The 20456-nt window shown below is 53.1% G+C and overlaps 1 protein-coding gene across 1 annotated transcript in view; it reads left to right on the plus strand.

Annotated features, from left to right (window-relative positions):
• LOC103599696 (actin-82-like) overlaps positions 1 to 20456 on the plus strand; it is a 76390-nt gene that overhangs the window by 47610 nt on the left and 8324 nt on the right. The window contains exons 2-7 of the mRNA XM_008583841.1: positions 955 to 1089; positions 1158 to 1299; positions 9410 to 9538; positions 13016 to 13126; positions 16601 to 16685; positions 19112 to 19273. Of these exons, the coding sequence (XP_008582063.1) occupies positions 955 to 1089; positions 1158 to 1299; positions 9410 to 9538; positions 13016 to 13126; positions 16601 to 16685; positions 19112 to 19273 (764 nt within the window). The remainder of the gene's footprint in view (positions 1 to 954; positions 1090 to 1157; positions 1300 to 9409; positions 9539 to 13015; positions 13127 to 16600; positions 16686 to 19111; positions 19274 to 20456) is intronic.

Genomic DNA, 20456 nt, shown 5'->3' on the forward strand with positions numbered 1-20456 from the left:
GTCCGGTACGGGGGCAACACTGAGGGTTGCGATCCGTTGCTGGACACGGAAAAAGACAAAAAGACAAAAAAAAAAAAAAAAAGAAGTGTGACACGGATCCATATGCAGTGCATCATACGCGAGACCGATCTGTGTGCACCGTGAACATACCAAGAGGCTGCACTTTGGCTCCCCCTAAAATTGTGCTGTGCACAGCTGTTCACAGAGGCACTAAATAATGACCCCATGTCGTATGTGACAAGAGGGTGGACCTCAAATACTGACGAAAGCTATCTGTGAATAGTAGGGTTTGGGAGGGTTTTGTATTTCCTCACCATTTTCTCCATTTTCTGCAGTGAACATGTAGTTTTTCTCTGTCCCCCAAAAAGAAAATCACATTTAAAATGAGGAAAACATTTGTCATGGTAAAGATTTCTCCATTTCAAATGTGATTTTCTTTTAATTTAATTAAAATGCAATATTCAAGAGAGAAAATGGATTCATTCATTTTTAAGGGTAATTGATTTTTAAAAAATCTATACGTAAAATAGGTTGAAAATAGAAACACCAAAATGTCACAGGAGCAACTGTGGGCAGTGGGACTATGGGTGGTTATGATTTTCTTCCTCATATTTCCTCATGTTTTCCAAACTTGTACAAATACGGAAAAAGTCCTCTAGAAGCAGGCCAGAGGGAGAGAGTAGTTTTGACCGGGGCAGGGGGCCAGAGAAGCCCCCAGAAGAGGCGGCATCAGAGCTGGGCATGAGGGGGGCCAGCGTGACCACCCATGTACAAACCGCAGGGCCACCAGCTCCCCCTGGGGTCTCCTGCTGGCACCTGCCCAAAGCCCCTCACTCAGAGCATGGGAAGGGGCTACTTCAGACAAGCCTCATGAAGCAAGTCCCAGAGCTTGTACAAGATACGCAGAGGCCACAGCCTTGGCCCAGGAGCCCGCCCATGGCCTCCCTTCTCCAGAGCAGCCACGTGCTCCATTCTGGCCACTGCCCACAGCACCCAGGAAGTGGCGGCCACCCCGGGCCTGGCCCTGCGCTCTGGAGAGGAGCCACCCACCCTGCCCTGCGCCTGCGAACTTCAGGAGCTTGGAGCCTGGCATGGTGACTGCCCAAGGACGAGTGCCATGCAGGTGGCACAGCTAACCGTGTGGTCTCTCCCCACAGCCTCTCCCGGGTCCCACACAGCATGATGGACGGTGTGCCTCTCATCTGTGACTACGGCTCAGGCTTCAGCAAGGTGGGGTTTGCAGGAATGGAAGCCCCCCGAGGCGTGTTCCCAACTGTTCTCGGGAAGCTTCGGCATGATGTGAGTGATGTGGGAGTGTCCCCGTGGTTGCTGCCCAGCCTGGAGGTGGTCGCCGACCTGAGCAGCCCATGCCCTCTCTCACAGGTGTGGCCAAGGCGAGTCCTCGGGGCGAGGTTGGCCGATGTGATCATGTGTCAGAATCACAGGGGCGCTTGGCCTGGTGACACTCAGACAGCCGGGCCCACCCAGAGTTCTCGCTTCAGCAGGTCTTGGGGGTGGGGTGGGCAAGGACTTGCATTTATTTCTAGGCACATCTCAGGCACAGGCAGGCCAGTCTCGGTCACGTGGTAAAGGGGGCTGCGTGAAAGTAACATTGCTGCCGTGTGCTCACCTCTGCTCGTCCCACTTTCACGAGTGGGGAGGCTGCCGGCAAGTGGTTCTCCACTGTCCGGATGAACAGGCGTCCACCGCTACTCAGTGTCACCTGACACTCAGCCTCTATGGCAGGAAGGTAAGGGGGGTGGGGGCTGGGACACGTGCCCTGCCCAAGAGGCAGGCTCCACTCTGAAAGTGGACCCGATGTTGCCAGAGCTTCTTGTTTTTCAAGAGATTTCAAAATTCAGATTTTCTTTTTGTGGTAAAATATACACATAACGTAAATTTGCCATTCAGCGATTTTTAAGCACTCAGCTCAGTGGCATTCAGCACATTCACAGCGCTGGGCAGCCGTCACCACCATCCATCCCAGAACGTCCTCGTCTTCCCAAACTGAGACTCTGTCCCCATTAAGCACTAGCCCCCCGTCTCCTTCCCTGGCCCCTGGCACCCACCATTCTACGTAATTTTTCTCTGCGTTTGACTGCTCTAGGGACCCAGGATAAGTGGGATCGTACAACGCTCGTCCTTTTGTGACTGGTTTATCTCACTGAGCATCACGTCCTCAAGGTTCATCCCTGTCATAGCGTGTGCCAGTACTTCAGTCCTCTTTAAGGCTGAATGACACTCCGCCATGTGGCAAGGCCTCATTTTGTTCACACGTTCACATGTCTGTGGACACTTGGGTTGTTCCTACCTCTTGGTTGTCGTGAATAATGCTGCTACAAACCTGGGTGTGCAAATCTCTCTTTGAGACTCTGCTTTAATTCTTTTGGGTGTACACCCAGAAGTGGAATGGCTGGATTGTATGGTAATTCTATGTTTAAGAAATTCATATTTTTGTGTCAATATGTTAAGTATTAACTCACGCTTCCACAAGCCCTGTGCAGACTACACAACACACATCTGCAGGCTACGTGTCTGGCTCCTCCTCTGTGTGTCACCCTGGGGGACAGTGGGCATGGGCTTGATCCAGGTCTACCACTGAGACCTTTGCAGGAGGCTCCCCCGCCACTTCCTGAGGCTCCTGATGTCCCACGAGTGCTTCCAGCAGCCAGGAGGCCCTTTGCTCCCATACACATAATAACCATCATTTGATGAGGTGACATGATACACCACCACGGAGGTTCTGTGCTGCCCCTTCTCCCTGAAGGGCAACCAGCAGCTCCCAGAGGTGACCTGTGCCCACACAGGGAGGAGGTGGTAGAGGCTGGATCTGCGGGGGGGTGGGCCGAGTTCAAAGCCCATGCCCTGGATCATGCAGTTCCTCTTCACAAAGTTCAATCACCTGTGGTGGGGAGCAGCGTAGTGACACAGAGGATCCCAAATGCCACAGGATCACGTGGTCATCACTTCTGAGCTTTGCAGCGCTTGGAGCAAATTATTGGCAATGTGTCTCATTATCCAGGTCAAGTTGTCCTCTGTTTCTGTGGCTTCCACGCCTGTGAAAGAAGGTGAAAATCCCTGTTTCCCTCTCCAAGTGGGTCAACTGCACAGGAGTCTCTGGGAGCCAGCCCAAAGTAGGCTTTGTTCCTCACTGTCCAGTGGCAGGATTATAGCTGGGACAGCCCTAGCAAACTGCAGGCGCTTGTCCCCGAGCTAGTTGGTCAGCTGTTTCCTGGAAATTGTATAGCTCCATGGTTAGGGGCTGGGGCTACAGGCCAGGGAGACAGAGGTTCAGATACCAGCCCTGCCGCCTAGCACGCACATGACTTTGGGGGAATTTCCCCTTTACAGCTCAGGGGTCTCTTTTGCATAGTGAGATTAATGAAAGTACATATCTCCTAGATGGCTGGGAGGTTAAATGAGATGGTGAATGTGTGCTCAGCATGATTCTTGGCCACAGGGAGTGTTTAGCAACAGTGAAGCTTCCGGAGATGATGATGACAATGACGAATGTATTAGTTTCCTGTGGCTGCTGTGACAAGGATCACAAAACGAGTGGTTCATAACAGCAGAAATATGTTCTTTCCCAGGTCTGGAGGCCAGGAGTCCAGGATCAAGGTGCTGGCAGGGCCACACTCCCTCTGAAGGCTCTGGGGAGGGTCCTTTCTGCCCCTTCCAGTTCCTGGGGGCTCCAGTCCTTCCTTGGCCTGTGGCCACATCACTCTGATTTCTGTCTCTCTCACGTGGCCTCCTCGCTTTTCCCTTCCCTGTCTCAAATCTCCCTCTGCCTCTGTCTTATAAGGACACGTCATTATGTCATTAGATTTAGGGCCCACCCGGTAATCCAAGATGACCTCGTCTTGAGATTCTTAACTTGATCTATCTGCAAAGACCCTTGTTCCAGACAAGGCCACACTCTGAGATTCCAGGTGGACTCAGCTTTTGGGGGCCATCACTCAACCCGCCGTGACAGTGAGGAATTCCATCTCAGCGCTCGGTCCCTCCTGCAGGGCTTGTCCTTCCCTGGAGCATGACCTGACACAGAGGGTATTGAGGGAGCATTTGCACCTAGGACCAGGCTCTCTCCTCACCTCGAGTCCACCCAGCTGGGCTGGAGGCAGGACCTGCACAGGGTGCAGCTGGCCCAGAGCTGTTCTCCAAAAGGACGTCCGTGCTTCCATTAGGAGCAGAGACTAAGGCAGGGACTGGGGCATGCTCAGAGATGGAGACGAAGCACTCCAAGTCATCTAGGGCACGGGCCACCTGTGCCGCTGTAAGAACCCAGGTGTCCTCTGGGGTGGGCAGTGAGCAGTAGCTGCCGCGGAACAGTGGAACGGGCTTTCCGGAGCATCCTGCTGTATCGAGTCCATGCTGTGGGGGTGTCAGCCATTGGGACCCACGGCTTCAAGGCCCCACCTGAGGCCACTGTGTAGGTGAGGAAGGAAGCTGAGCTACAGAGAAGGCAGGACCCTGACAGCAGGGACAGCTCATGAAGCTGGTGCTCAAATGTGGGTTTCTGATGTCACCCCAGTGCCTTCTCCTCGAGGTCAGGGGTCTGCAAACTCTGTAAAAGAGCAGTGTGTGCTCATCTTCAGTTCTGCGGGCCACACGGTCTCCGTCGCAATCACTCAACACTGCTGCTGCAGCAGGAAAGCAGCTAGAGACACGGCGAGTATTCATCTGGCTTCTCCAGAGAAGAGAACCAGAGGATGTGTCCACAGACAGAGATTTATTTTTAAGGACTGGCTCGTGCGATTGTGGGGGCTGCAAGCCCCAAATCTGCAGAGCAGGCCGGCAGGCTGGAGGCCCAGTGGGGAGCTGAGGCTGCAGCTCGAGTCCGAAGGCTGCGGGGGCTGACCCGCCTCCTCCTGGGGGCCTCGGTCTTGGCTCTTACTATCTTTGACTGGTTGGACGAGGCGCCCCCATGACGGAGTGTCTGCAGCACTCAGAGTCTGCCCGTGTAAATGTTAATCACAGCTGAAAGTAAAAGCCTTCATGGCCACATCTAGACAGGTGTTTGACCAAGTAACCGGGCACCATGGCCCGGCCAGGCTCACCCATGACATTGGCCATCGCGGTGTGTAAACAAATCAGCATGGCTGTGTTCCAGTAAAACTTTATTTCTGAAACATTCAAGTTTGAATTCATTTAACTTTTAGGTGTAACAAACTATGATTCATTTGATTATTTTCCCAACCAATTAAAAAATGTAAAAACTATTCTTAGCTCATGAGCCATACAAAATCAGGTGACAGGCTAGATTTGGCCCCCAGGCTGCAGTTTGCCGACCCCTGCTGTGCAAGGCTAGGATTCACAGAGCCCTGAACCAGCTCCTTGTCTTTGAAAAGTCCCACTGAACAGGACGTGGCCTACGGACCCTACAGATCTCTTATTCTCTCGCCTGGTGTGAGTCGGCCAGGGCCGCCACAACAAAGTACCGCAGAGCGGGCGGCTTAAGCAGACGTTTATTCTCTCACATTCTGGAGGCTGGAAGTCAGAGGTCAGGGTGTCAGCAGCGTTGGTGTCTCCTGAGGACTCTGTCCTTGGCTTGTAGACGGCGTCTTCTCCCTGTGTCCTCACATGGTCATCTCCGTGTGTGCCTGTGTCCTGATCTCTACTCATAAGGACACCAGTCCTATTAGATTAGGGCCCACCCTAATGACATCACTTTAACTTAATTACCTCTTTAAAGACCTTACCTCCAAATACATTTAGAGGTACTGGGGGCTAGGGCTTCCACAAATGACTCTGGGGACACTATTCAGTCAGTGACGTGCTCCAAGCACTGATAAAAGGCCAGCTCCCTTTAGGAGATCCGTGCTGTTGGTGTCGTCCTGTTGGGACACCTGCACATGCCAGGGCTCTGCCCTTGGAAGACGGCCACTCCCCCACGCTGGGGCTCCTCTTTGTCTCCCCTTGCCCCTGGTCACCTAGAGCCAGATGGGCCCACCCTGTGGGTGCTCTCCAAACCTGGAGGACGGCTGAGCGCTGGGGTGGCAGGCACGGGGATGGGCCCCAGCCCACGTGGAGAGCCAGTTTGCTGTGCTCACAGTTTCTGTTGAAATCGAGCTTCCCAGAAGAGCCACCCAGAACTTCAGAAATAAAGCCTTGCTGCCTTAGTGGTGGCTGCTGCAGTCCCAGGCAGGCTCCAGAGCCCAGGAGCAGCGGGAATGCCGGAGATAAGGAAAGACCCAGAGAGCCCGGCTTGATCTCCTTGCAGAGCCCAGCTGAGTGGGAGACGAGGGTCTTTGCTCAGGGCTGTGTTGATCCCCTCCAAGCCCCCAGCCTCACAGCATGGGGACAGGCCAGCGCCATCAGAAGGGAGGCGATTGTTCTCTGTCATTCCCCCCTCCCCCCTGACCGTGTCTCCCAGAAGCAGGAGCACAGCCCAGGGCCCGAGGTGGCACCCTCAGCCCTCTCTGTGCTCCAGCGGCTCAATGCTGAGGCGCTTTGTCGTCCTGTTACCATCTTCCTGAAAGCACATTCTCTTTCCCTGATTCCTACCAACCCAGAGAGGGCAGGACGCGTTGACTCCCCACCACCCCCACCACTGCTCAGGGTCGTATCCAGTACTGTGGAGAGGGGGACTGAAGTTGCCTTGGGGCAGGGGCAGCAGGGGCTTCACTGCCCTGTGTTGTCACTGTGCTGGAGTTAGTGTCCCATGGCTGCCGTGAGAAAGTACTGCAATCGGGGACTTAAAACAACACGCATTGATTCTCTCAGAGTTCAGGAGGCCAACAATCTGGAATCAAGGCGTGGCAGGGCCATGCTCCCTCTGGAGGCTCCCAGGGAGGGTCCTTCCTGCCCCTTCCAGCTCTGGTGGTGTTGGTGCTGCTTGGCTGGTGGGCGCATCACTCCAGTCTCTGCCTCTGCCGTCTCATGGCCGTCTTCTCTTTTCCCTCTCTGTCGCAAATCTCCCTCTGCCTTTCTCTTAGGAGGACACTGCCGTTAGGTTTAGGGCCCATCTTAAATCCAGAATGGTGTCATCTCGAGATCTTTAACTCAATCTGCAAAGACCCTTTTTCCAGGGAAGTTCACATTCACAGGTCCAGTCAGTTTCTGTCTCACACTGGGGGTGCCCTGCACACACGCACACCTCTCTCCAGATCCAAGCTACAAGGCCCTTCCACACATGCAGGGCCCTTCTGCTCTCGCCAAGTCGGGGTGTCACAGGCCTGGGGACACTGGGCTCCCTTGGGCTCCCCCACCCATGCTCCATCTAGCACTTGCATCCAGCAGCCAGGACGGCAGTGAGAGCCCTCGTGGGTGGACTGGTGGGAACAGAGAGGCAGGAGCAGGGCTCTGCCCAGTCACTGTCCATTCCCAGCAGAGCAGCCAGTCCGACCTGCAGGTGTCGCGCAGCAGGACACCACGCCGAGCCCTGTCAATCTCGTTATTTCAAACAGCGACTTCAAGCCAGGGTCACGTGGCCCCTTCTGCACCCTCACAACCGTCCTCGTCCACACCTGCATGCACTGGGATTTGAGTCAGCTGAAAAATGGCAGAGGCGGTGGCAGCATGGACAATCCTCGCGTCGCCATGTCCTTCAATTAATGTGATGCATTCCCATCAGTGGTCTCGTCTGACTTGATCCCTCAGCGGTGCTGTCGTGCTTCCCTTTTGTCGGAGGAGGAGATGGAGAATCAGGGAAGGCCAGCAATGAGCCTGAGGTCTCCCAGCTAGTGGCTCCAACCCAGATCCACCCTCTCCTGCTGAAAAGACAAACTCCTAAGATATAAAAGCTCGGTGCAAGCAAGCTGCGGCAGCCTTGAGAATGGGCCTTGCTCTGAAACCCACTGCTCTATCGCACCCATACACCAGGGGACCGTGGCAGCATTTCATCATCGCACCACGGACACATGGCACCACTACATCACTGCACCACGGCACCATCGCGTCACCACACCACGTCACCACTACATCACCGCACCACTACATCACCGCACCACGGCACCATCGCGTCACCACATTGTGTCACCACTACATCACCACACCACTACATCACCGCACCACATCACCATTGTGTCACCACATCGCGTCACCACTACATCACCGCACCACGGCACCATCGCGTCACCACACCACGTCACCACTACATCACCGCACCACAGCGTCACCGCACCACGGCACCATCGTGTCACCACACCACATCACCACTACATCACCACACCACTACATCACCGCACCACATCACCATTATGTCACCACATCGCGTCACCACTACATCACCACACCACGGCACCATTATGTCACCACATCGTGTCACCACTACATCACCGCACCACAGCGTCACTGCACCACATCACCATCGCGTCACCACACCACGTCACCACTACATCACCGCACCACAGCGTCACTGCACCACATCACCATTGTGTCACCACATCGCGTCACCACTACATCACTGCACCACGGCGTCACTGCCCCACCGCACCATTATGTCACCGCATCACGGCACCACTACATCAGTGTACTATGATGACATCACATCTTTACACCACAGCACCATTGCATCATTACACCTCAGCACCGTCGCACCACGGCACCACTACACTGCTGCAGCGTGGCACCACTGCACCACTTACCCCTGCACTGTGGCATACTGCCTCTTTGCATATGGCACTATGACCCCAGGCCATGTTTCCTACAGGCTGCTCCCAGCCAACGACCGAGTGTGGCAGGGACACCAAGGCAGACCCATTCCCGGGAGACCTGGTATGCCCTTGGCAAGCAAGGCCAGCTAAAGAACTCCCCACAGCCTTGCCAAGTCTTCCCTACACTGCACAGCGGTCTAGGACACCCACCCAGCCTGTTTCCCTCTCTCCTGCACCCGGACTCAGACGTGGGCAACAGCCCAATATCTCTTCTCGCCTGTCTGCCTCTCTCCCCATGTTCCCTCTGCCAGGCATATTCCCTAATAAAATCCTCACACCATTAATCCCATCTTGGTGTCTGCTTCTCAGTGGACCCTGATTAACACACGGGACAACTGGTAAATCCCTCTGATTGAAAGGAATCATTTAATCTGCCATGAAGGTAGCTGGGCTCATCTTCCTAGACAACAGGAATTGGATGACACTGCAGACCTGTCCTGGTCAACCCTCCCCACTCCTGTCCTTCCTCAGTGGTCCCTCCTCCTTGCCTCGGTTTCTCACCCACAAAGTCGCAAGATGAGTGTCTTAGCAGTGATGGCTCAGGAGCATCTCACCTTGTGGGCCATTTCGAAAGAGCGCACGGGGTCCAAGGAGGGTAGGGGACAGATTCCAGCACAGTGTCTTGGGCCACCCCCAACAGCCCGCCATGGCCTCGCAGAGGCTGATCATTTTGCACAGTGCATGAAGGCCCAGTGCAGGGGAGTCCAGCCCCGAGCCACTCCTGGGGCCGCCCTGTGCTGGCCTGTGCTTTTCAGAACGTGCTGGTGGGAATGGAGGAGGAGGACTGGTTCATTGGAGACGAGGCTCAGAGCAGACGAGGGAAGCTCATCCTGCAACACCCTGTCTCTCGGGCAGCCATCACCAGCTGGGACAGCATGGAGAAGGTAAGCCGCGGCTCTCGCCCGCGAGAGGCCTGGTCATGGCTGTGGCTCCTGCCTAGGGGGGGCCCTGGTCACAGCCATTGGGGAGGGGCCTGGTCACAGCTGTGTCTACCACCAGAGAGGGACCTGGTCACAACCACTGGGGAGGGACCTGGTCACAGCTGCGGCTTCTGTTGGGTGGGACCTGGTCACAGCTGCAGCATCTGTTCAGGGGGACCTGGTCACAGCTATAGCATCTGCTGGGGGGGGACCTGGTCACAGCTGCAGCATCTGTTGGGAGGGGCCTGGTCACAGATGCGGCTTCTGTTGGGAGAGACCTGGTCACAGATGCGGCTTCTGTTGGGAGGGGCCTGGTCACAGCTGTGGCTTCTGTTGGGAGGGGCCTGGTCACAGATGCGGCTTCTATTGGGAGGGACCTGGTCACAGCTGTGGCTTCTGTTGGGAGGGGCCTGGTCACAGATGCGGCTTCTGTTGGGAGGGGACCTGGTCACAGCTGCAGCATCTGTTGGGGGGGACCTAGTCACAGGACCTCCCTACCGAGGTCAGTGGTGCTCCTGCTGCCTGGTCACCTCGGGAGGGACCTACTGCCAGGCATGAAGGGCTCTCTCGGCATCTGTCAGCTCCCCGTCCCTCTGCACATCACATCACTGTACCAGCCACTAGGTTCTGGGAGTCAGGAGACCCAAGTGTTGATCCTTTCTTCCCTGCTTACTACTGATGTCATTTGGGACAGGTCAGGCGGCCTCTCTGGGCTTTGGTTTCCTTGTCTGTGAGACGACAGGGTACTCTTGTTCTTACCACATGCACCACCGTGAGGGCTAAAGGGGACAATGGATGAAAAGTCCTTAGTGCCCAGAAGTAAGAAGTAATGAATATGGCGAATTTGACCTTCTCTCCTAGTAACTGAGGCTTGGTCCAGGGCCCCCAGGGGTGTTTGAGCAGGCTGAACGCCGCCTTGGAAGACGTATTAGTTATTGCATGAGTGTCCTGGGACTGTTGTGACACAGTACCACAGGCTGGGCAGCTTGAACAGCAGGCATGTACTGTCTCGCAGACCTGGAGGCTGGAGGTCCACGATCCAGGAGTCAGGAGGGTGGGTTCCTCCTGGGACCGTGGGTGAGAATCACTTCCAGGTCTTGCCCCTCACTGCCGGGGGCTGGATGTAAGTTGTTGCCGTTCCTCGGCTTGCGGATGCGTCGCCCCGATCTCTGCCTTCATCCCCACGTGGCCGTCTCCCTGTGTGCGAGTCTGTGTCCAAATTTCCCCTTTTCGTAAAGACACCAGTCATTGGAGTTGGGGCCCACCCTACTCCCATGTGACCTCATCTTAACCAATTACATTTGCAACAACGCTATTTCCACATAAGGTCATGTTCTGAACTAGATGGGGGCCAGGACTTCAACAAGTAGATTTTGGGGGACACAATTCAACCCATGCAATGATCTAAGGCCACATAGCAAGTCTGCCCCAACTTAGAGGCTGAAAATGACAGTGGTTGCCTGTGACCTGGTGCAGATCTTGTGGGTCAGGAATTTGGCGGTGGCTTCACTATGTGGTTCTGGCTCAGGGTCTCTCGCAGTTGCTGTCAGGTGCTGGTTGGGGCTGTATCGTCTGCAGGCTTGACTGAGACTGGCAGGACCATTTCCCAGGTGGCACCTCCTGTGGCCGACAGGTGGTTCCTCTCCGCATGGCTCTCTCCGTAGATATTTGCCCAAATGTCCTCACAGTGTGGTGTCTGCTTCCCCCAAAGCAAACCGTCTAAGAGGCCGAGGTGGTGGCTGCAATACTCTGGGACATGGCCTCAGAAGTCACACACTGTCTCTTTTGCCACGTTCTGCTGGTCACATGAGCCACTCCCAGTTCCATGTGGGACAGGTCTATATGCATGAACTCAAAGAGGGGAAGGTCTTGGGGGCTCCCTTGGAGTTTGGCTGTAGGAGCACCTTTCACAGATACTTTTCACATCTGCACAGTGAAGTGCCGCCCTGGCTCTGGCTGCAGCTGTCAGAGGGTGGCAGGGATGGCCCCTCAGCGTACAGGGCCCTCCTCAGCTGGGCTGCTGCTGCCCCCTCAGCCCCACTGTCTCTGGGGCTCCCGCACTGCCTGGTTGAGCCCTCCAGGTCTGGGTTCCTGTGTGTCTTCAGCCAGTTCTGGCTCCTGGTTCCAGCTCCTGGGTCTGGCTCCTGGGTCCAAGCCCTCAGCGGAGGGCCAGCATCATTGCAGTGATGCTCCTCTCTGCCCTGCCTGCCACCTCGTCCCTCTGCTTCCCCATCCTGCCTGCTGGTGGCTTCTCCCACACTCACGTCTGGCTGTGTCCCCGCCTGCCTCCCAGGCGGCATCCTGCATCCTGCACCCCCGAGGCCCGCCCCCCTGCACCACACCCAGGGAGCTCATCCCACCTCCCCCTTCAATTCTTCGTGGAGACTTCCCTCCCAGGGGCAGGTGGGAACCTTGTATGTAACAATTAACTGTGGTTTATTAGGCACCTACTGTGTGCCAAGCACTGCACTAGGTGTGAGGGGCTGAACCGGATCCACCCAAATTAATATGCTGAAGCTCTAACCCCCAGCACCTCAGAGTGAGACCACATTTGGAGACAGGGTTTGTAAAGAGATAATTAAGTTAAAATGAGGTCAGTAGGGTGGCCCCTAATCCCATAGGACTGGTGTCCTTATAAGAAGAGGCGATCAAGACACAGACATGCACAGAGGGACGACCATGTGAGGACACAGGGAGAAGATGCCATCTACAAGCCAAAGAGAGTGGTTAAAGCCACCTGGTTTGGGGTGCTTTGTCACAGCAGCCACCAGAAACAAAAACCCTGGGTTTTTACCAATGTGGTATGGTTTAATCCTGCCGTTCCCTCTGAGGTCAGGAAGTGCTTCCACCGTGACAGTGAGGAGAAAGGCTCATGAAGGTCAGGCCACCTGTCGAAGCCACACCTGGCACAGGCAGAGTGGCCATCAGGGCCAGCTGCACACTGGGCCCTTTCCCCATGCGGCACCCACCCTGCCTGGGTCACATGCCCACCCGTGGTCTCGGTCTGTCCCCCTGTCTGACCACGAGCTCCTCTAGACAAGCACCCATCCATGTGGCCCCCACTTGCTAACTCCAGGCCTGGTGCATACAGGAAGGGATATCTGGTCCACAGTCCTGCTCTTTCTGCCCACTGTGGCCTCGGCTCAGGACACCTCACTGGGGGTGCGCGGTGGCACGTGCTGTTCAAAGCACTGCTTTGTCAGACAAACACACACAACAATCAATAACATGACACAATGTAACAGCATAGCATAACACAGCATAACACAACACAACATACATAACTTACACAACACAGCACAACATACATGACACAATAACATACACAACACAGCACAACACAACCCGCTGCCGGGCCGTGTGCCCGGGTTGCACCCCGTCTGCAGAGGGTGGGCTGCAGCTCCAGGATGCAGCTCCCCTCGCTGCCCTCTCTCCCCCCAGATCTGGCATCACTCCTTCTACCAGGTGCTCCGTGTCGCCCCGGAACAGCACCCCGTGATGGTGACAGAGCCACCTTTGAACACAACATCCAGCAAAGAGAAAGCAACACAGGTACCGGCCAGGTGGGGGCAAAGGGGGCCAGGGGCAACCTCAGGGCCTCAGCTTCTCTCTGTTCAGCAAGATAAAGACACAGGGCAAGACCTGTGACGTTCATCACAAGCATGACGGCCTCATGGGGGCTCACTGAGGGCAAAGGCACTGGGTGGGCATTTCCTGTGTATTATCTCCTTTAGACCCCGCAGCTGTCCCCTGGAGCAGTGTGCCTCTTCTCCCCTTTACACAGCTGAGGCCACTAGAGCAGCAGGGAGCTTCAGCAGTGTGGCTCTGGTCACACGGCAGCCCCTGGGAGACCATCCCGACCCTGGGGGTCTGCCTCCACACTCTGTCCTCAGCCACAGTTCTATGGCCTGTCCTACTCAGAGGTCTAGTTCTGGTGTAAAGGCTCATGGGTCCCTTCTCTGGGCGTCGCCCTCGTCCTGCCTGCCAAGACCCAGCTGGAGGTGTGTGGGGGTTGGATCACCCTGGATGGACCTGGAGGGTGGGACCCTCATGGGCCCAGACTGGCAAAGCAAGGAGGGCCCCAGTGCAGCCTGCAGTGTCCTCCCCAGGCCTGGAGCGGGCGGCAGGTGGAGAGGGAGCTGCAGGGCCACTGTGAGCTACTGGCGTTCCCATCACATCATTATGCTTCTAATGAGGACATCGGTGAGCTCATGAAGCCAGCAGCAAGATTCAACCACCTGGCCCAGAGTCCCTGGAGCCCAGCGGTGTCTCCTGCAGTCTGTAGTGACCCAGAAGGCAGGCCTGGAGTTGAGGTACCACCTGCACATGGCCAAGGCCCACACTGCAGCCCAGAAACAGCAGCACCATCCATCACGGTGCAGGTGGGAGCTTCGTCTCCTGGAAAACCAAGCCCTAAGTGGGCCAGCGGACCCTCCTGCACACGTGGACAGTTGGAACTTAGAAGTGGGCCACAGCTGGGCTCCCCGAGCATGCGGGACAGCAGGCACCTGCTCTGAGAATGCCATGTGCCCATGAGGACCTCAGGGAATTGGAAGAGAAGAGAGGGCACAGCCGTCTCACTCCAGGGGACACACTGCTCCCCAACTCTATCAGTCAGGATTCTCCAGCGAAGTGGCCCAGTCAGTGTGCGTAGACAGAGAGAGATTTTCTGTAAGGAACTGGTTCACGTGGCTTTGGAGGCTGCCAAGTCCCAGGCTCTGTGGTCAGTGAGCTGGAGACCCTGGAGGGCATGGGTCTGGTCTGAAGGTTGACAGGCTCTGGATCCCTCAGGAGCCAACATCTCAGACAAGTCCGAAGGCAGGAAAACTGACGTCCTAGCTCTATGGGCAGGAGGGGTGCCCCATAAGCAGTCTTTTCGCCTTATTCAGGTCTCACTGGATTGGATGTGGCCCACCCACATCAGAGAGAGCAACCTGTTCTACTCAGTCCACTGATTTAAATGCCAGTCTCACCCAGAACCACCGGACAGTGTTTGACCAAGTGTCTGGGCACCCCATGGCCCATCAAATTGACACATGAAACTAACCATCGCATAGACGATGGGGTCAGCACACAGCTTCCCCACCTCCCCACACCCTCTGCCTGCCTTCTGCCTGGCTCTCCCCAAATTCACCCCCTAATCAGGGGGTGTCAGGGTTCCAACAGGGAACCAAAGGTACACTTACCTGGGGTCATTTTGATAAGAGCTTAATACAAAGATTATACACGAAGATTTAGAAAAAGCATCAAGAAAAGGTGCAGGGTACTGGGGCTTAACCAGGGGACATGCTACCACCCCTAAACCTTAAAAAGCAATGGGTGGTTACCTGCTCCCACAGGGAGGGCTCCCACCCGGAGCTGTGGCCTTCAGAAGAGGGACTCAGGAGGGGGTGGGGACGCCAGCACCCCACCTCTTGGATCTCCTGCTGGTGCCTCCTTGGGCAGAACCCAATGGGCCACCCAGCAAACGGAGGCCCAGGACACAGCCCAGGGCAGAGCGCAAGAAAGGGGGAGGGCTCTGCAGGTGGAAGGAGACAGCCGACCCCCCTACTCAGACAGGAGGAAATGTCATCCTGCTGCAGGAAAAGGGACTCCCTTGCTCCTGTGAGCTCTGCCCTGACCTCTCCATGTGGCTCCCCCCCTCCCAGTTGGCTGCTTCCCTGCCAAAGGCCCTCTGTCCACTGCTCCTCCAGAGGGAGGGAACAGGCCACAAAGTGCAGGGCTGACCTCCTGGAGTGAGTCTGCGTCTTCACAGGTGCTCAGGTGCGATGCTCTGGAACAGAAGCCACTGCTGGGAGCATCCCAGAGACAGGGAAGGGCTGGCCTGGCGCCAAGACCCCTGAGCTCCGGCCCTGGCTTGGCCAGCACATGTGATCTCGGGCAGATCACTGCTTCTTGCTATGCCTTGGTTTCCTCATCAGAAGATGAAGGTGCGTCCCTGGAGTCATGGTGAGGTCAAAATGAATTAATGCCTGTGAAGCACGTGCAGCACAGCCTGGCACCCGTCGAGCACTCAGCAAATCCTGCCACTCACGGCTCCCTGGCCTCAGTTTTGTCATCTGTAAAATGGGAGTTTGACTGCAGGAACCCCGAGACCCTTCTGAACTCCAACTCTGTGGCCCTATGGGGAGGGTCTCTGGCTCCATCACAAAAGCTGCCCTCCCACCTAGAGTTTGTGCCCTTTCTCCTCCACCAGGATCCAAATTCCAGGAGCTACGATAGCGGCACAGATTCAAAGGTGCCGCCAGACGCTGCCAGCCAGGCCCCCTCATTGTCCCCAGCAGTGGTCCGTGCTTCCGGGGCTGGCCTTCCACCTGCCACCCTTGCACGCCTGCCACCTGTGGCTGCACGTCTTTGTGGTTCCGATTGGGGAGTTTGTGAATGCAGCTGCCACGAGTAAGCATGAACGGGGAGGTCACCACGGCAGGGAAGACCAGGCGTGTGTCACCATTCACTGCTTCTGCCCCGGTATATAGTCGGCACCCAGTAAACACTCCTGAACAAGCCACGTCTGCACACAGGGTCTGGCCTGTAGTTAACACACAGGCACCGTTGGTTGTAGTTGTTTCCATTTTGAAAGGAGTGAATCGTTGCAAGTCAAAATGTTGGAACTTCTGTCTCCCCGTGACCTGAGAGCGAAAGGCAGGATTCACTCGGTGGTGAGAGCGAAGGCTTCTCAACAGTGTGTGGGAACCAGCCTGGTTCACGTTGGGAGAGAACACGGGCTTGCGAGACCCTGTCATGCCCTGATCAATCAGAGGCTCGCTGCAGTCCTCGGAGGTAGCCGGGAAGTGAACACGCCCTCTTTACACACCAGCAAACTGCACGTGGCCCAGAACCCGGGAGGGCAGAGCGGGTCACAGAATGGGACGCAGCGTGTCAGGCTTTCTGATGGGGGTCAGATCTCTCCTGGGGAGCCTAGGGCCTCCCATAGCGGGGCTTCCTGGTGTGTCTGGGGAATTAATGAGAAACCCCCTCCTCTGACCTCGGGCCTGGCTGCCAGCGATGGTGAATGTTTCTTCCTAGATCCTGTTTGAGACCTTCAGTGTACCTGCCCTGTATTTAGCCAACCAAGGAGTTCTTTCTCTCTATGCCTCCGGCCAGACCTCTGGTGAGTGGCCCTGGGGAAGTCCCGCCTTGCCAGCCCATGCCCTCCCATCCCTCTGGCTGTGAACATTCGTGTACAAGTCTTCACGTGGATATGTGCTTTTATTTCTGTTGGGTAAATACTGGGAGTGAAAAGTCTGAGTCACACAATAGTGTACGTTTAACTTTATGAAAAAACTTGCCAAACTTGTTTCCAAAGCGGCTACAGCATTTGCTTCCCCAGCCGTGCATGCAGTGACACACACACCAGCAGCGGGCATCTCAATATGGTTTCGATTCATGTTCCCATAGTGACCAATGATGCTGAACACGTGCTCGTGGGTTTCTTCGCCATCCATGTGTCCACTTCAGCGAGGTTCTTCAAACGCTCAGCCTGTTTTCATGGAGTTGTTCGTCTTTGTGTTTGGGTATTCTCTTTATGTCCTGCACACTCCCTTTCAGCACATCCATGTATGATCTGCTGATATTTGCTCTCTGCTGATGTCTTCTCTCATAGTGTCTTTTGAAGAGCAGAAGGTTCTAATTTCCATGAAGTCCAATTAATCACCTTTTTTGTGTGGATCATGCTTTTCATATCCTATCTAAGAAATATATGTCCAACCCAAAGGTTTTCTGCTATGTTTTCTACTAGAAGTTTTATACTTTGTAGTTTTACACTCAGTTCTATGATCAATTTTTAATAAACTCTTGTATATGGCATCAGGTGTGTCAAGAAGTGTGTGCATGTGTCTGTGCGCTATGTTTTCTACTAGAAGTTTTATACTTTGTAGTTTTACACTCAGTTCTATGATCAACTTTTAATAAACTCTTGTATATGGCATCAGGTGTGTCAAGAAGTGTGTGCATGTGTCTGTGCGTGTGTAGATGTCCTGTTATTCCCACACTATTTATTGAAAAGACTACCCTTCCTTCACTGAATCACCTTTGCACACTTTTGGAAAATCACTTGTCTGTATATGTGTAGGTCTATTTCTGTGGTTTCTATTTCCTCCATATGTCTATTTGTCTGACTCTTATGCCATTACAAGAAATTTTGAAATAAGGTAATGTTAGTGCTACCACTTTGGTCTCCTATTTTTGAAAATGTTGTGGCTAATATAGGCTATTTGCATTTCTGCGTGAATTTTAGAGTCAATTTGTCAATCTCTAAAAAAAAAGGGCTTTTTGGGTTTTGTTTGGAATTGCATTAAATGTAGAGATCAATTTGGAAAGAACTAACATCTTAAAAATATTTAGGCTTCCAACCAACGAGTGATGTATCTGTTAGGTCTTGTTAATTTCTCTTGGTAACGTTTTGTATTTTACAGTGTACAGAATATGCACATCTTTTGTCAGATTTATCTCTGTTTCATGCATCTTGATTTTATTTTTAATGGTATTTTTATTTCAATTTCTGGTTGTTCATTGCTAGTATGTAGAAATATAGTTGATTTTTATCCACTGATGTGTATCCCAATATTCTAAGCTTACTTATCAGTGCTAGTACCTTTTTTATAGATCCCATAGGATTTACTACTTAGAAATCACATTGTCTACAAATAAAGTTTTACTCCATTATTTCCAAACTGAATGCTTTTTATTGTTTTATCTTGTCTGGCTGCTCTGGCTAGACTTCCCAGTGCTGTATTAAATAGAAGTGGTGGAGCAGAAATCTTTGTCTGGTTCCTGATCTTAGAGGGCAATCATTCTGTCTCACAGCATGAAGTGCTATGTTAGCTGCAGGTTTTGCATACATGTCCTTTATCAGTATTCTCAGGATGTTCAGAGGTTGTTTTTTTTAAAAAAATAAAAAATGAATGTTGGATTTTGTCCAATGCATTTTCTGCATCTACTGATATGATTATATGGATTTTCTCTTTTACATTGATTGACTGTTGAATGTTAAAACAACCTTGCGTTCCTCAGACAAGACCCATTTGGTCCTAATGTATTATCCTTTTTAGATATTGTTGGATTCAATTTGCTAAAATTTGGTTTTGGAGTTCTGTGTCTATGTTCATGAGTGATAATGGCCTGTCGTTTTCTTTCTGTGCTTCATTACCTGATGTCCGATACCTTGAAAATATACGTGTACTTTATCCTCTTTTTTAGTTGTTTTAGGTGTGAAGGGAGAAATCACTCCCTGTTCTCAAAAAAAAAAAAAAAAAAAGTTAAAATCACAGAGTTCTTTTCTCTTCTGCCTCTTTGGCAACTACTGCTAATACCTGCATGATGGGTTTAATGACAAAAACTGCAGGTTTCTTCCTCAGACAGTCGTCTTCTTTACCCCGTCTTAGCACACTCCCCTTCAGAAGAAGAAAGCTTGCACCTGAGACCCCTTGCCTTCTCCTCCAATTATTTCCCTCTCTACCTTCTCTTCCTGTAGACCAAACAATTTGTAAGGGAGGCTCTGCCCCCTCCATTGTGATGCCAGCATGCTCTCTTATCTAGGAATGACTATTGAATCTGGAGATGGAATGACATACTTTGTGCCCATCATTGATGGCTGTCCTTTGCATCAGTCGACATTCCAGTTGGACATAGCAGGCCAAGACCTATCCTTGTACCTCCTGCAACTGTTGACAGACAGTGGGCACTTTTTGGTGAGCACAGGTAGGAAATCACTATTCATGGCCAGGTAATTAATCCCTGGGGTGTAATATTTTTTCTTGGCTAACCTACAGCCCTCAATTTGTAAAGCTAAAACTATTGGATGACCAGCCAAGTTCTAAATGTCCTATATTTAGAGACATTTAGTGGATTGATGATGATGACCATGGTAAGGGTGATCATGATGGTGATGATACTGATAATGATGATGGTGGCGACGGTGGTGATGGTGATGATGGTGATGATGATGGTGATGGTGGTGATGATGATGGTGATGGTGGTGATGATGGTGGTGATGATGATGATGGTGATGATGGTGGTGATGGTGATGGTGATGGTGGTGATGGTGATGGTGATGGTGATGGTGGTGATAGTGATAGTGATGATGATGGTGATTGTAATGGTGATGATGGTGATGATGATGATGATGGTGATGGTGATGGTGGTGATAATGGTAATGGTGATGATTGTGATGATGATGATGGTGGTGATGGTGACGGTGGTGATGGTGATGATGGTGGTGATGGTGATGGTGATAATGGTAATGGTGATGATTGTGATGATGGTGGTGGTGATGGTGATGATGGTGGTGATGGTGATGGTGATAATGGTAATGGTGATGATTGTGATGATGATGATGGTGGTGATGGTGACGGTGGTGATGGTGATGATGGTGATGATGATGGTGATGGTGGTGATGATGATGGTGATGGTGGTGATGATGATGGTGATGGTGGTGATGATGATGGTGATGGTGGTGATGATGATGGTGATGGTGGTGATGATGATGGTGATGGTGGTGATGATGATGGTGATGGTGGTGATGATGATGGTGATGGTGGTGATGATGATGGTGATGGTGGTGATGATGATGGTGATGGTGGTGATGATGATGGTGATGGTGGTGATGATGATGGTGATGGTGGTGATGATGATGGTGATGGTGGTGATGATGATGGTGATGGTGGTGATGATGATGGTGATGGTGGTGATGATGATGGTGATGGTGGTGATGATGATGGTGATGGTGGTGATGATGATGGTGATGGTGGTGATGATGATGGTGATGGTGGTGATGATGATGGTGATGGTGGTGATGATGATGGTGATGGTGGTGATGATGATGGTGATGGTGGTGATGATGATGGTGATGGTGGTGATGATGATGGTGATGGTGGTGATGATG

This window comes from Galeopterus variegatus, unplaced genomic scaffold (assembly GCF_000696425.1).
Source record: "Galeopterus variegatus unplaced genomic scaffold, G_variegatus-3.0.2 Scaffold3060, whole genome shotgun sequence".
Taxonomy (NCBI): Eukaryota; Metazoa; Chordata; class Mammalia; order Dermoptera; family Cynocephalidae; genus Galeopterus; species Galeopterus variegatus.